The following is a 17,941-nucleotide window of genomic DNA, read 5'->3' on the forward strand; positions in this document are numbered from 1 at the left end:
AATGGTGACAATAAGCAAAGAGAAATATATCTAACTTACTATAAACAGGGTGACACCAAGGGGTTTAGCCCGAAATATATAATTATTAGTGACAATTCTATTATTTTTAAATATTTAAGAATTATATTTGTGTAGAGGATAGATTACACTTATTTAATTAATTAAATAAATCATAAAAGTTCATGGTGAAGATTAGCAATTAATTTATTCACAGAATGATTACATTTAATATAAATGAAATAATTTATGATTAAAGATAGGGATACTATTAGGGTGAGGTTCAGGATAATTAATGTATTCGAAATAATGACAATTTTTGCTTATTGATTAAGAGAGTTAGAGTTATTATTATGGTAGAGATATGGACAAACAATTAAGTTAAATGAAATAGAAAAATATTAAGGTAGGTATGAAGATTAGGTTTATTTTCATAATTAAACTAAATACCATTTCATTTAGATAAAAAGGTTTATATTTACAATTAAAAAAAGCATTAATGAAATTAAAAAATAATTTTAAAAATCTGTTTTGAAAACGAAATACGCCATCAAAACGTGGCAGATTTACCATCCACCACATTGCAACTGCCATTGCCTGTAATTCTCTTGCAATATGGTGACAGAACATATGTCACGCTTATAATAGAGTATCCCTTCTGCCAAACTCCAAATAAAGTCCTAATTGATGTAGGGTCGAGAGTGAGTCAGTGTAATAGGTCAAAGGGAGAACTAAAACTATTAAAAACTTACCATGACAATATTGTGCTCATCGATGTAGTAGCAATAATGTAGTTTTATTTCCATGTAGTTCTAATGTGAGGGGGAAACTGCCTCAAGTTGTTAACCTGTACAGTTAACGTCAAACAACTATCTGGCAGGCAAGGGGTTAAACACCATTTCAGCATACATTTGCCTACATTTCCATCTTCATGCTAAAACTCCACCTTCATATTAATTGGTGACAATCTGTTCATCTGCAGTTAGCATGTTGCTTTGCACGCCCAATAGTGCGGGTGCTTGGCTTTTCATGTAGCTTGTGAATGCTTACAAGTGGGTTCATCCCTCCTTGAAGCTAATATTATGGTCACAATATCTTACACCTTGCTTTCTTGACTCTCGTTTCCAAAGCGGTTAAATAATCTCACTCCTTACGTGGGATACTCATAGTCTGAGCATCAACATTCATGTAACTCTTTAATGACTAATTCTTAGGTCTTGAGAAATTTGTTTGGACTATCACACTTTTCATCTTTCTGTGTCACTTCTCATGAAACACATGATTATCCAAAACCAGGAATGCTGGGTCTATTCAAAATTATCATAATTACCATTCACCCTATATGATCATTTATTTCATAAAGCCATCCTGAGAATCTGGCATGGATTTAGCCTGTGTGGGACTGCGTTGTACTCACTGACCTATCATTTAACCATACCACCCAAATGACAAATTCAATCTCCTCTGATTCACTGATTTTGGAAACATTGTCTTTCCCAAACTAAAAATACAATGCATTTCAGAAAATATCTCTTTGGTGTGTCAAAACAATGGACCTTTGAAGACCCTATCTGGCACCTATAGAATTATATCCCACAAAAACACATAAAAGATCATTTCCAGCATGATACAAATGTGAAGGAGATGCAGTCACACCTCGGTTGGCATCTTTCTGTTTGCATGTTGGCTTTGTTTGCATCGTTCTCTTATCTGTATATACACATTACAATACCCTTTAATCTGCAAATGCATCTTGTGCTAACATTCTAGCACATCCACTGGAACATGGTCCTGTGATAAGTTTGGCACTGTTTTGCTTACATAGACAGATCCTCTAACAGGTACGCGACGTACCTGTTAGAGGGTCAATCTCTGATTGGTCCAGACCACATTGCATGCCACAAACAATGTGTTCCACGTAAAAGGCAGAGCTATAAAAACATGTTCTCAGTTAAACAATTGCGTAGACTTTTATTGCATTGCCCGCCTCTTGCGTTATCAGTTCGTTTGACATAGGTTTCGAAAGATGACATGGACATGTTCTGTGTCTTTCTTATTGAGGCCAAACTGCTGTGGGATGTGAATTGACCAAAGAAATGATAAATGACTGCAAATAAATGCGGTCCTTCGGAGGTCGTGATTGCGAATCCTCGTCAGACGTAGTCAGACTTCCAACCGTCCGACAGAGCTTAATTAAGTACTATAAATTTACACCACTTAGAAGGTGCATTAATCCTGTCTTATAAGGTTGGGGTTTTTAATCGAAGGAGAAAGCACTGACTGGAATCATGTGTAAAACAGGAACAAATTTTAAGAAGCAATGGCTCTATTCCTAGATACACAATTGAAGGCAATATAGCTGCAACAACATTTCATACATACAAATTATGGTATTCATTAACAGACAGGAGATATACAATACAGTCTGAGGATTGCTAGGCATTATTTGGCTGAGTGGCGTAAAGAAACCTTGATTCTTGTCAAAAATATTCCTCTTGGCTTGGGCAGAAAATTGGCACATTCACCATGTCAACCTAAGGCATTTAATCACGATACAGGTTGAGTAATCAAGTTGCCCTTTTAGAATCATTTATGTGGTTTGAACGAAAGAGCTGCACATCCCTTCTTCACATGGAGTTTGGCACAGTATTGAAAAAGTGCAGTCAAAGGTGTAGAGTCTAATGTGGTCCCCTGCTGAATCTTATACATTTAAATGACCTGCAATCGGCGAGTGTCGGATCGCGGCACTCTGGATGTTGGCACAAATGCACATGGAGACTTGTAGAGCTGATAATATATGTTAAGATGTTGATTTCTTTATTAGTGTGTTCTACCAATTATTTCAAATCTAGTCTAAGACAACCTGTTAGACTATAGTGTGTAGTGAACAAACATGGGATTTTAGTGCTTATCTGACAGTGTGAAGTGCTCACGAAGATAGGGTGGTTAATTTTAGGATATGGTACAGCTTGATGTCTCTGTTTCCACATTACTCTTAGTTGCATAGGTGGGACAGTGAGATTTTGGAGTAAGTTGTGTTAGGACCTCTGGACCAGCACACTGATATATGTGAGCATCACTTTTAGGAGGATCGAAATAAATTGTGGATGGCTAATGTAGTTCAAGAAATACATTTAGCAGCGAGCCTTTTCGGGGAGCCCTGCAGTTGGAGAAACTGATGTCCACAAAAAGTGTTGGAAATCTATTATTGGCACTCTACTAATGGGCATATCAGGTTTTTTCAGAACTGATGTATCTTACCCCTGGTTACCTTTTATCACTATAATGTATGAAAGGTGAAGTGATTCATGAGTATGTGTATATAGCGGTTTGCATTACTAATGTACATTATCATTTACCATTAAGTATCAAATCTATATATTTGCATCACAAAAATATTTAATCTTGTTCCGTTCCATCATTTATGTGACCTCCGCACCTATCTTCATTTTTAATATACCTCATACCCCCAGTTCTCAGCATTTTCTGCCCCACTAAGTCCATCAAGGTTTGGAAATGCACCAAACGCTTTGTAATGTGAGAACATAGATTGGGGTTGGTGCTGGTGACAGAAGTCGGCTGCTCAAGGAGAGATGGCTCTTCAGAAATTCCGAGGTCAGAGCTCACTTTTCAAATTTTGAGAGCTGAGGTGGTCTTTCATCATTCGGTCCTCTGACCGCTTACCTTCTGGGCGCCAACCCAGCTGTGTTTTTAATTCTTGATAGAGGAACTGTGTTTTAGCTGTACTGTTACACTCAGTGACTCTAACACATGTACATAACAGAGGAACCTGGTGACTGGGAAGATGCACCTAGACAGGCCCATAAATACCTTAGAAGAGGGAGAGGGACGGAATATAAAGATCTCCAGTGTAGCTCATCTACTGTTTAATTGAAAAGATCTTCATCTGCTCCCAGTCTCATGTACACTGAAGTATCTAAAATTGATGTGCTTTCCTTTTACATCTTAATCGAAAGGCTCACTCGATTCTATACATGGCTGCCGATTTGCAATCACCCTCATGTTATCCTTTCTTTTTCTTTGGTTCTACTACTATTGTTACCGAAACCTATCGGCCATTTGTTCCTTGCCATGATCAATGCACCAAACTTCTCAAGATCATTGGAGCTACCTCAACTCTCTTCACTGCATTGAATCTCTGACACTGCCCCAAGGACCTCTGCTTCAACAGATAAATGTTTAAGACACGTCATCATCCAAAGGTCCAATCTCCCCTAACCTTCCAACTCTCCACCAGCCATACTTACTTAATATCCATCCTTTCCTGACTCTCGATTATGCAAAACTGTTCATTCACATACTCTTTTCTACTAAGCATCAATACTATCGTACCCTCTCCAGCAGTCTCCCAGTCCATGCTCAATCAATCAACCAATCAGTCCATTCATATAGTGCGACTATTCACCCGAGAGGGTATCCTGGTAGTCTCAGTCCCACCACAATTACTCATAGCTCTTGTGTCATCTGTCATGTTCTACTATCCTACTCTGTCTCGGTTTCTCCTCCTCTGCATCAAGCTTGCCTTCATCTCCTTTCTATCCAATACCATAACATTATTGAACTACCGTCCCTTATCTTATTTCTCAAGGCCACCCCACCATACAGTATTATGCCTCGTGTTTCCACATATTCTCATGCTGTCTGTCATGGTGGTAGATCCACCTCCCACTAATTGTATCGTCTGTTCAAGAGGTACTTCACTGTAAGTTCTCAAAAATATTCTTTTCCTCCTAACCTTCACTACTAGCTCCCAAATTACTAATATGTAATTCAGTATGTGCAGAACACACCACTTTGTGTACTGCTGGTCTCCTAAATATATATTTATATATACATTTTATTTGGTCAGTAAACCAACATCAATTAATAAGTATGTCTGTTTAAAGAGCCTAAAAAACTTGTTCCTGCCTCAAGACATCCGACTCTCTCTGGCAAATTGTACATAATGGTTGCAATGGTTTAGTTTATATCTCAATCCCATGGACCATGCTCGGACCCTCGGTCTCATCCTGGACAGCAAGCTCACCATGAAGAACCAGATCAACGCAGTCTCCTCTACCTGCTACCAAAAGATCTTCAAATGGCTCCCCGTCTCCACCAGATGCACCATCACTCAAGCCCTCATCCCCAGCTGCTTGGAATACGGCAAAGCACTCTACACATGAATTACCACTAACCTCCTGAAGAGACTGCAGACCATTCAGAACTCAGCAGCCAGACTCAGTCTCGACCTAGCCAGACGGGTCGACTTCAACCCTCACTTCAGGAATTTAGAAAGGGCCTGAAGATCTGGCTATTGAACTGATGCCACTCAAGCAGCTTAGACCTCAGTGCCTGGATACCTTCACAGGTTATTATCTGTGCTTTATAAATGCTGATTGATCTACAACTATCAAAACTGTAGATGTCTAACATATATTTGTATTTGTTTTTGCTGTTCTACATGCAAGAAATGACAAACATTAAACTTTACACTGTTTAGTGGAGGTAATGATGTTCTTTGGTCTCTCAGACCTTTAGGCCTACGGATGTCTCAGACTTTTATGTTGACCATACAATGTTGTTACATGTATTTTTCCCAAACATCTCTGCACTGCACATCTGGGATAAAAATAATGACCTGGGTCATACAGGTGTAGGACTGCTGGTTTAGGACAGGCAAAGCAATGGTTTGTAGCTTCTGTTTCAAGTGTGAAAGGATAGGCTGGCTCTAAACAAGATATAGTTTAATCGGCTTTTGTACACAGCTAAAGTGTAAGCGGAGGGGAAGTGTTTTAACTCGGATAGTATGGTTAAATCTATAAAAGAAAATAACTACTGCCACACTTATGGGACACATGAAAATTAGTAGCTGACAGGCCTGTACATGATTGCTTTGATCACAACAGGTTATCAACCAATTCCAGGTATGGAAAATGCTAAAATTGTAGACAAATTCTGAAAACACTTCTTTAGAAGGTACTTCCCCCAACCCTACCATTCCTGTTGTTAATGTTCCTCGATTACAGAGGCAATCCAGCTTGTGGTGTGCCCTTCATAAACGATTACTATTTTGATAATTGTGCATCCTTTTGATGATTAAGGGACTTCTGCATCATCAACATGCAGTGTGAATCTATTGTGAGATTTTACTTAAAATACACTACTTTCCATTGAGGACAGTTTTGTGAGTATGGATGTTCAATAGGTATTCATCTATTCAATACGCCTAATGTATATTCACGTTTTTTCCCAAAGAAATTATGAATGCCCTCACATTTAATTTCCATTCTTGTTGCCCGGGCACAAGTGGAAGATTTCTCTTTGGTCATTTCTTGGCAGTAGACAAGTCACAAAGTTCTCCTTTCTCATTTCTCCATATTGCCGAAGTGACAACGTCTTCTTTTCCTGCCTTTGCAGAAATTACAAAGCCCTGTGCAGTCATTTCTTGCTCTTGCCTTGTCCTGAAATGACAAGGCCCCCTTTTCTTATTTCTTGCTGGTGCACAAGTGACTGTGCCTCTGATGTTATTTCTTGCTAGTGCACAAGTGACTAAACCTCTGATGTTATTTCTTGCTGGTGCATAAGTGACAAGGCCCTCTTGCATAATTTCTTGCTGGTGCACAAGTGACAATGCCCTCTGATGTAATTTCTTGCAGGTGCACAGGTGACTAAGCCCTTTGATGTCATTTCTTGCTGATGCACAAGTGGCAAAACCCTCTTTTGTCATTCCTTTCTGGTGCACAAGTGACAAAGCCCTCTGATGTCAGTTTTTGCTGGTGCATAAGTGACAAGGCCCTCCTTTGTCATTTCTTGCTCTTGCCAGTGAGCAATTCTTCTCTTGCCACTTCTCCATTTTCACCACGTTGAAACACTATGACTTATGTTGTAATTTCCTTTCAGTATCCGTCTTTTCTATCTTACATTTGTATCTCAACTCTACCTCCTTCTTTCTGCCCATGGCTTTGATTTACTCTACAGTATCCTCATAGAGCTCAAACAGGGTACATAAATACAAACAAGAGCTTTGATTTAGTCATCTTTTTCTTTTAACAAGGATTGGCTCTGTCCATACTTTTTTTACACATTGTACAGAAATATTCTTCATTGAGGAACCTTTACTTTGTGATTAAAGGAACAGCGTCCATACCTCGATTCGATCACACATCTAGTTTTCATGTGCACTCCGTTGATGCTCTCAGTAGATGCCTTTTCTGCTACCAGAGTATCCTGGCTGCACATAACCCTCTGGAATGTTTGCCAAAGAGGCCTAAGAGTGTGGGCCTGGCATTTAGTGAGGATATCAAGTGGATGGTGCAATGGGTGGTCAACAGAGCACACAGAGAGGTGCCGCCCAATCCTTGAGGATATAGCTGGATACAGTATCAATCAGAACTTATTATCAATGTATCAAGTCACGCTTCGTCACCTCAATCTGCGCTACGCTACACAGCCTACACCTACATTGTTGGTAGCCCCACACTTAACAAACTTGTTTAGGAATACATAATCTATGTGAGTTGCAGGTCACAGGTGACTGTTTGGCCTGAAGAAATCTCAGCCTGTAGCCAGTGCACACCTAAGACCTCATTGGTGATGGTCTTTCAGTTTCAGACGTTCTACGTAGCATTGAGCTGTTTGTCCCGGTGCGTCGTTGTACCCAATAGATCAAAGTCCAGGTACAGTCCGAAGAGATCACTTCCTCCTCAGGACTGGTGCCTCCTGGAGGGGCCTATGGCCAGGTTTGTAGAGAGCAGGAAACATGGTTCTCTAATTGTAGGAATATTGACTACCTATTTCATAGCCTATAGAATGACTTTGAACACTCTAATGTTTCTTAAGGAAAATCAAGTCCTTCTCTTCTTTTAATTAAATGCAAATTGTGCGTTGTGATGGTAATGATCAAGATTAGGTGCTCATTTTCCCACTATCATCTTATCTCACTCCCCGGCCTTTCCTTGCTCCACGTCCAAAATTCTACTCAAGCCCAAGCACCTGCCACATATTTTCTTCTCACTAAGATGTTGTTGTCCATAGTTTCACCTGCTGATGGGGGAAGTTGTAGGCAAACTCCATAACAGCGCCTCTTTCTACAATTAAACACACATAACATCTGAATGCATAATAGCATTAGATACAGTTGGGTTTTTGAGAGTTAATGGATGGCTTTGGAAAATAAGCCATTTGTACCTTAGATCTAGTCCCTACTGTTTTTAGTTGCTTTACTGGTGCCCAATGAGGTCTATTGGTTTCTGTCACTGTTTAGATTTAAGTAGTAGAAACGCCCTGCTATTTGTCGCTGGGCACATATAATAAGATGTCCAGAAAGCCGTACCCTCCAATAGGATCGACTTGAAACAATCTGCTGTTTACCAAGTAAGGCTTGTCTTTGCTTAGAGATGCCTCCAAGGTTTGGCTTATAGGGTCATTTTTGAGGGGCTGGTCCAAAGGAGAAGTATGGACTTTTATTGTGCCAAAATGAGTTGTAGACTGGGTGAGCTCTTTGCCGTGCCTTAGAATTCAGCCTTTGCTGATAATTTACTGCACAATTTATTTGGAGGATGATCACATGAATTCCTGTAACAATCCCTGAAAACTAACCCAGTTTTGCATAATTTCTCTGGCTCAATGTGCCCTGAAATGCACTGCTTTCCACGCCTTTTCACAAACGTATACCGGTGGGTGTGAATAAACCAGTGTTGTAGCAAGGTGTCTTGAATTGTGATTTGTGTAGACAGCCACTCTTCTGATCGCCAGAACTGGTGATTTTTCTTCCTCCATTAATACCTCATATCCGTCCTATTCCCTTCCCTCCCCTGGCCCTTCCTCTTGTCCACTGCACACCCGCACTCAAGGCTGGATGAAAGGTTACACTGGGACCAGTGCTTCTGTGAACTGACATCAGGAACATCAGCTGGGGCAAAATGTCATTTTTACAATAGTCAATTGGCGTAAAGATTGTTTTTACACCTCAGGTTGTGTCAATGTCACTGACAGTTGCCAAGGCACTAGGGTAATCTATGTAATCCTCACATGTCTAAATTGCACAAATCTGGGGTCAGTATACGTACTCTGAGCCTGACACTGACGTGTATTAAAGTTAAATTGTACACCAAGGACACAGTTCAACATTCAGCAGTGAATATGTATGTAGCAGCGCAAAAATGCGTTTGCTTCAGACAGCTGAGTGCCATTCAAAGCTTGTTTTGTAGTTTACTTTCTAATGGAGTTTCTTTTAGTATGGGATTTTTTTTGCAACGCTGGTCGTAAGGTGCTCTGTATTACTACAGCGTTTCAGAAACATTTTAATAGCATGTTTTCGGGGTGTCATAAATGAAGAAAAACAATCAGCACCTTTTCCTCAGAAGTATAAACAATTCAAATGATCTTTCTTCCAAATGATCGTTCTTGGTCAAAAGCAAAGCAAGGCAAATGAATGCCCATGTCTAAGGCATAACATCAATAAACTTATGTTTGAAAAAGAGCACATGAAATGAATATAGGACTTAACATTTTAAATAAAGGTAAAAAACAAAAACTCTGGGAAATAATGCAATATATAAAATATTGCAGGCCCGATTCACCAAGCCATTTTGTACAACAAAATCCAATTTAGTTCCACAGATGTATTTATTTATTTATAACGTTTTGATTTAGGAGCGCACACTCTGGTGCGTAATTCACAAATTGAGAATTTACATTTGTAAATTGCTTTATTCTCATGTAAAACTACACCAGTTTGAGGCTTATTTTAGGGTGGAGTGATTCTGCTCTCAGGGGGGAGAGTAGGTGTTCCGAAGCCGTTATGCCATGGAAAGTCGGTGAGCTCCGACAAAATTGTAAATATGTGGGATATTCACAAACCTTTTTCACCTTTCCGGCCCTGGATACGGGCAAAAGTAAACGAATACCATGTGTGAGTGTGGAGGGAATACCCCAAACATTGGTAGAGAGAGAATTTGATTTTCAATGGAGAAAAATAGTTGTCTTTGGAGAAAAAGATACATTTTAGTACGCGCAAATGCACTTTTGCTTAGAATGTTCAGGAATAAAAATCAACACCGCGTATTTTTAAATTTCGCATGTGTAAATGCTTATGATTTTGAGTTCTAGTGAATGCTCGCACTGCCATAGTCCCCCAGAATTACACCTGAAATTGTATTGCAAACTTCTCTGATTGTAGGTGTAAATATGATGTAGTAAATGTACAATTTCGTGCAGTTTGTGTGTATGCTGGGTCCATTGAATCGCATTTTCTCCTTGATAAGAGTGTTGTTTTAATGGTGCCCTGTCTATGTTCTTCAAGGTAAAGAGTATTTAAATTGGATATTTGTTTATCTGACTACAAGTATGTGCACTGATTGCACAGCAGCAACACAGCACGGCTGTGCATCTGCCATTTTCACGCAGTTTGGGAAATGTGCTTGTTTGGGAAATAAATAAAGAACTGTGGGGCATATTATCAAGGACCGGTGTTAACATTATCGCTATTTTATTGGCAGGAAACTGCCGATAAAATGGGGATAATGGGCTTGATAATACGCCCTTGTTAATTCCCATAGAAGCCCATGTTAACATCAGAACATGGGCTTCTATGGGAATTAACAAGGGCATATTATCAAGCCCATTATCGCCGTTTTATTGGCAGTTTCCTGCCGATAAAACGGCGATAATTTTAACACCGGTCCTTGATAATATGCCCCTGTATTCCCCGACCCACACCCTGAACTGAAGCGTATATTAGGAACGACGGGATTCGAGGCACTTGATTTAAACATATACATGTGATTAACATTTGTTGCAGGGTCTGGTGGCAGGCAGGCACCCACGAGCGCTGCCGTCTTTGTTTTGTAGTAGTGAGACTATATAAATCTATCCGTGTTGTACCCGTTGTTTTTACTACGTGTGTAAATTGTTAATTGAAACACCTGAAATGCGGTATTGCTTATAAAGGTTTCTAAACGCGCGGTCGCAGTTTGATGAAATCGTTAAGTAAGTCAGAACGTGATTAATAAACATTTATAAAGTCGGCCGAATACACCCAGGAGACACCCTCAAAATGGGTATGTATTGTGAGATTAGATGTAGATTGATCCAATGTAGACAATCAAATCGACTCCTCGCAACTCAGCAATATAAAGCGAAATGTGATACAACACTGCCCCCTAGTGCATGCACTCCTTTATGCTTCTCACTGCTGCTCCAGCTCTGGATCCAGCACAGATAGTGGGCTCCCTACAGCCTCAGTGCCAATTCATTTCCTTTTATTTTAGCGTCAATGCTTTGGCACAGATCATTAAAGTAGTCATAGCCCTGATGGTATTTAAGTTGCAAGATTTTCTACTTGATCCAGTTAGCAGCATATATATATATATATATATATATATATATATATTAACAGATATTAGTCTGTTTTTGAATAACCTATACAACTTTCCTTGATTTTCTGCCAGATACAAGCAGTCCAGTGTTAAAAAAAAAACGATATGCTGAAACTTAACTCAGTAGAACCCACTTGCAACTTGTCAACAGGAATTTCCCTTAAGGTGTTTTTAAGATTTTTAATTATTCTTACATCTTGTCAAAATATTCCTTTTTATCTACTGAAAATTATGTGGACTCCTTGACAAAGTAGTATAGACAATAATTTGGGACACTTTGGAACATCGAAAGACAAATGGACAAGTGTTGAAATAAAATGAAAAGGTATCACAGAAAGTTCTAAACATATAGCAAAGCTAAAAAAAACACGTTTTCTGGTTTCTGTTCGCGTTTCTTTGAACCTTTGACGCATTTTTCACCATTTAGTCCGAAGAGATGGCTCTTGAGAAAGGACAGGGAAGCAGTAGAGGAAGAGGGCGGGTCAGGAATGGCTTAATCCGGTTACATCAGCACCTGGCTCCTTGTGTCAGGGAGTCTCAGTCCCACGAGGCCCCCGCACACCAGAACCGTGGACGCCAGGAGGATGGGGATTACTTTGGTGATGCCCACTAGGGAGCCGAAGAAGAGGTTTCCCAGCACTGCAGCCGCTTTACAGAGCGCGTTCAAAAAGCCGAAGCCTGTAGCCCTGTGGGAAGAGAAAGAAAGAAAGGACGATTCAGAGTACGTCGCCATATTGAAGTCTTCAGCCACTGTAAATATATCATAGTAACCAGGGCACAAGTCCTAAAAAAAAAAGGTGGGGGGATTAACCTAGTTAATCAGAATGCAAGAGGCATCACGGCATGTGACATCACTGTGTGTGATATTGCGATGCGTGACATCACGGTGTGTGACATCACAGGAAGTGGCATCACAGGAAGTGGCATCACAGGAAGTGACATCAGAACTTAAGACTACATATGTATGTTTAGCAGGCCTATCATGAGTACATTGGAGCACATTTCGAATACACAGGGAAAACCTTCTGATTTATGCAGAAGATTCACACTTTTGAAAGCTACACATAAAACAATGTTGCCTTTTGTCAGCATAAACTTTCTCTACCCATAGCGCTGTACAAGAAAAATAAATTATTTCAATGCCTCTTCAGGGGTAGTAAGCACTATATAAATGACATTTATTTTGTGTAAATACAGGGAAAGACCAACACATCTGACATTCTTACAGTGCATGCATATCTCCTAAACAGGGACTGAACAAAGTGAAAAGCTGCCTCTCTTAAGGATGTGTGAAGTGCTAACAAGGTGTGAGCCTTTGTTTCCCCTCTGCTTCATTGGCATCTAGGTGTGAGGCTCCTGACTGCTGCCAGCCAGGAGACTCGAACAAAAGGAGGCCTGATGACCCCTCAGATTCGACCCAGCAGGAGTCTGAACTAAGCGAGCCCCCTTTCGCCTGCACATTGTTGCGATCGAAAGCAGACAACAACGTGCAGGCGCTGCTGAATGTGTCCCGGTGTTTGCACATTACACCGGGACGAATTCAGCCTATTTTTCAGTGGGGCCCAACATCTAGGCTGGGTGGACGGCGTCCACCCTGTAAAAAAAGTGGGTGGACACCGTCCACCCGAGTGTACACCGACTCGTGCCCTGATAGTAACCAATGTCAATATTTGCCATGGGTTTCGAACAGCTCAGGAAATTGGGAGTAAAGGTTATTTTCTGATACTTGTGTGCACTCAACACTCCATCTCTGTTTCCCCAGTGCTTAATCTGTATAATAATAAGTGCCAGGGCCGTGACCAGGCAGCCACTGCAGCTTGCACCACCCATTGCCCCTGTCATTGTTGCCAAAACAACTGCTAACCATCTCTCTCGCCTGCAGGCACGACAGTTCAGATTAATCCAGATCCCCGAAGCTAAAGGAATGGCTGGGGAGGCAGGTACTGGTAATTTTTAATGTATATTGTATTCATAAACAACTGTTGTTCAGCTCATTTCTAAATTAGATGAGCAGCACCACCATGTGGCAGACTGTCCTAAGTGTGGTGTGAACGGAAGGCACCTGGGGATTTCTGCCTCCCATCCCTGTACTTACCTAGTGCCTGATTCAGGTACGCAGCCGAGGCTAAGAGTCCTTCAAAACCAGTATCTTGCCTCCTTGGGGCCCCTGACCTCTAACACAGGCCAATTAGCAGAATTTAACACAGCCTTCCCTAGGTTATTCTCTATAAACTACGTTATGCAGATACTGCAGGACCCCTGCCCAGATGATGACCCCCGAAATCAGTCCCTAGTCGTCTAAACGTTTCAACACAAAAAAGGAGGACTATCATGGGCATAGTTTTTTTGATTTGATTTTTTATTTAAATTTGTAGAGCGACCTGGTGCTAGCATTCAAATGTTTCCTAAACTTCAGAGACCACCGAAAGGGGGAAGAGGAAGACTTAAGAGAAGAAGAGAACAGCCAGGTTTTCAATTGTTTTCAGAAACTTGCCTTATTAGACTGACAGTTGAGGTGCATAGGCTTTCTGCTCCAAAGTTGGCAAGTGGAGTGGCCACCCCACGAAGCTACTTCAAGGATGCGGATCGCAACAGTCTGTTTTGTGGATGACCATGCAAAGCATTATGCACCAATCAGAGAGCCTTAAAGGCCACTCTTTTTTTGACTGGAAGCCAATGAACTTCTGACAAAGCATTCAAGACCGATTTGAACTTTGGTATCTTCGTAAGAAGATGACCGGCTGCATTCTGCAGCATCTGAAGGGATGTATGACGTTACAACGCAGGCTATTACAATGCCTGCCTTTACAACGCGGTTTTTACATCGCAATCCATTACAACGCATAGTACTTTTGGGTGTTGGATAGTGAATAGTTTAATTTACTATTCCAACTCCAGTCCCCGTGGACACTAGGGAAGGTGTTGGATAGTAAATTAAACTTATTCCCTATCCTAGAGCGCCCTCCAGCGCAATGCGTTGTAATGGTTTGCGTTGTAATGACCGCGTTGTAATGGTAGTGCGTTGTAAAAGTTTCGTTGTAAAGGTTGTTTACCATCTGAAGCTTATTTAGAGAGCGTTGTTTAATGCCCAGATAAAGGGCATCACAGTAATCCAGCCTAGATAATACTAGTGTGATGACAACTGATTTCTGCAAATCAAAGGGAATAAAAGGCAAAACCTTCCTTAGCGCTCTCAGCAGATAGAAACAAGATGAGGTTAATCTATTTATCTGATCCGAAAAAGACAGCTCAGTGTCAAAAATTACCCAGCGGTTTCTACAGGGCGGGTGGGGGAGGGGACCCAGAGTCTGGGGCCACCAAGAAAGATTCCAGAAGGAGGTTTCCTTTCCGAAGAGGAGGACCTCCGTTTTTAAATACTTCAACTTCAGGCAATTACCGCTCATCCAGCTAACAAGTACCCCCATCCATCTGTTGAACCGATCTCCATCCTCATCTACATTGGTTGAAATCGACACCACATTTTGAGTGTCATCAGCGTCAAACACTGTAGCAAAGCCGAAGGAGTGAATCAGATTCGCTAAGGGGGCCATGTAAATATTAAAAAGTGTTGGGCTCAGTGATGACTCCTGGGAAACACCACAAGGCAGAGAAAAGGATTGATGGACACAGCTTGTATACCTTCCAAAATATACAGACTGTTGCTCCAGGAAAACATAAATTGGAGGGGAAGGTGTGGCAGATGAAAGGGGGTGGAGTCATAAGGGACAGAGCTTGAAAAGCAGAGTCTGACTGTCAATTTATGCATTTATTGAAAAAAAATATATGCTGCGAAGAAAGTGGCAACAAGGGCAAATGTGGCTGTATATCTGTTCTAGCTTACTTAATTGGCTACAAAAGCTGCCTTTTAAATGATCCTACAGGTTTAAAAACTTGCTGCTGAGATCTTTGTGTGCCAAGCAGTTTGAGGGGATTATAATGTCTACAAGTATGGAAGATATGTGATTCCTACAACTTACAACCCTCACCGTCTTATGCAACATTTCCTATACATTTATTTACATACTTGTATGATTTATTGTCTCTATGTGTGTGATGTAAAGCACTCTGACACACTACACTGGGCTGAGTAGTGCTATTGTACAATTAAATGAAAAGTAAATGATAGGCGCAATTTAAAACATGTTTTGTGTAATTACTCATTCATACAGATAAATCTTACATTTTTATTGTTGGTGCACATTTTTTACATGGGGCTTAGAGCACAGTCAAATATCTGCCTTCAAGTCATAGTTTCTCTAAAGTACTTGCGAAAAGAGAAGCTGTTTGCCTTTGTTTCCTTCTATTGAATTGAAATCTAGGTGTTGGGTTCCAGATGGCTCCCAGCCCAGTGATACTGAATCAAAATTAAGGCTGATGGCCCTTTAATTCAATCCTTTGTTTAGGGCCGCGGCTGGAAGTGAAAAAATACAGAAAGCCAGCCGCGGCCGGTAGTGGGAGTACCGGCCGGGCAGTGACGTGGTGAGGGGGAGGGGGAGGGTGGGGGTAGTAATGTATGGATTACGGACTTTAAAAGGTAAGTAAACATAAAAATAAATAAAACGAATTTTATTGCACACACTGCATCGCATTTGGTAGAAGCACCCTGACCCCCTAGGCCTGCTCATGGGGTCCCACAAGGACCCCCAAGGCCAAAAATGTTTTTTTTTAAAAACCCGGTATGTTTATTTAAAAATTACCCCCCAGCGGGACCAAATTGTGGGGGCATAGTGATAAAGAAGTGTGGGGGGTGCCCAATCCCCCCCCACACTGCCCCGGGGACAGCCGCCCTCCGGGGCAAAGCAATACAGCCCCCTGGCGCATACTGGAGGCTCCTGGTGGGCTTGTTGCCTCCCAGGGACCCCCAGTATGCAAGGGGAATTAGTTCCCCCTCTGCAAACGCGCCCGTGGGCAGCGCTGCAGAGAGGTGTAAAAAAGGGTGTGGCCTCATTACACCTCTCTGCAATGCAGCCCCCTGGGGAATACTGGAGGTTCCTGGTGGGCTAGTTGGCCCCCAGGGATCCCCAGTATGCAAGGGGAATTAGTTCCCCCTCTGCAAACGCGTCAGGGGGCTGTGTTGCAGAGAGGTGTACAAACATTTTTTATCAATTTATATTAAAAATATGTAATGTAATTTAAAAAATAATATATCTAAAAATAAAAAAATTATAATAATATAGTAAATCCGTATAAAAAATATAACAATTATTACATAAAAAAAATTTCATTTACAAAACCACTGAAATTCACTGAAAAAACCATAGGTTGCAGCCACGTTATAGTTAGGAATTAGCATTTAAAAAACCTTTGAAATTCACTGAAAAAACCGTAGGTTTTACACACGTTATAGTTAGGAAGTAGCATTTACAAAACCTTTGAAATTCACTGAAAAAAACGTAGGTTTGACACATGTTATAGTTAGCTGGACATTTCACTCATATAAAACCATTGAAATTCCCCCGTTATAGTTAGTTCAGCTAACTATAACTCGCGCGCCCGCAATGCACTGCTGATGACGTCACATATTACATCACTCATGACATGGTCAGTGACATCACTCATGACATCACTGATGACATCTCAAATGACATCACTGATGACATCACTGATGAAATCATCCAGTGAATGGGTGTTTTCTGAAAATTAAATATGTTTTATATATGTATATCTAAAGGTTGATGGAAGAAGAAATGGGTATATAAGTGTATAAATGGCTGCTTTTTTGGTGAAAAATAGATTGTATAACTGACTGATTAAGTGTATCTTAATGAATACATGGGTTAGTGAGTAATGTTTAAATATATACATTTCTGTATCAGTCTCTCACTTTCTGTATAAGTGGCTGCATGTGTTGGTGAGTAGCTATATGAATGATACATGAGTGTCTATATAGGTTATTGTTTGTTTGATTATCAGTAGGAGTGTCTGAGTGTTTGAGTGTCTGTATGCTTCGTTGGGAGGTCTTACGTAGTGCATAGATGCATGAATGAGTGACTTACTGCTTATATGTGTTGAAGGCAGCATATGTGCAGGACTGTATGGGTGGATGAGTGTGTGTGGTGAGTAGCTATATAGGTATTTTTTTTTTCTGTATGGGTGGGTGAGTGTATATATGGGTGTGTTAGTGAATGAATGACTGTTTTAATAGTGTATATGTGAGTAAGTACATATGTTTTAAACTAGTACATATGAGTTATGTGTGAGTAACTCTATGGATGAGTGTCGGTGTGTAACAGGATGATCAGGATGTATCAGTGTATGAGTACATATGATGAGTGAGTACATGTATGAGTGACTGTATATGTCTGTTGATGAATGAGTGGATGTGTGTATAGATCTTGGAATTACTAAAAAGGTGTGTTGTAAGTGGCATTGGTATGTCTATTGTATTGAAAATTTTATTTTCTATTTTTGAATGTGTGTAATAAAGGTTATATTAGGGTGAGAGAAGGTCTGCCACTCTTCCACAAGAATGATGTCATCAGTGGAGAAGTGTGGCTCACTGGTTAGAGGAGGCAGACCTGGAAGCAGATGTCAGCCCGGGACCAGGGTTCAATTCCCGGCTC

At 40.7% G+C, this 17,941-nt stretch overlaps 1 protein-coding gene across 1 annotated transcript in view; it reads right to left on the reverse strand.

Moving 5' to 3' along the window:
- Nucleotides 1-11,380: 11,380 nt before the first annotated feature.
- Nucleotides 11,381-17,941, reverse strand: part of SV2C (synaptic vesicle glycoprotein 2C) — a 703,553-nt gene continuing 696,992 nt past the window's right edge. The window contains exon 13 of the mRNA XM_078677323.1: nt 11,381-12,064. Within this exon, the coding sequence (XP_078533449.1) occupies nt 11,881-12,064 (184 nt within the window). The 3' untranslated portion in view covers nt 11,381-11,880. The remainder of the gene's footprint in view (nt 12,065-17,941) is intronic.

This window comes from Lissotriton helveticus, chromosome 2_1 (genome assembly GCF_964261635.1).
Source record: "Lissotriton helveticus chromosome 2_1, aLisHel1.1, whole genome shotgun sequence".
Taxonomy (NCBI): Eukaryota; Metazoa; Chordata; class Amphibia; order Caudata; family Salamandridae; genus Lissotriton; species Lissotriton helveticus.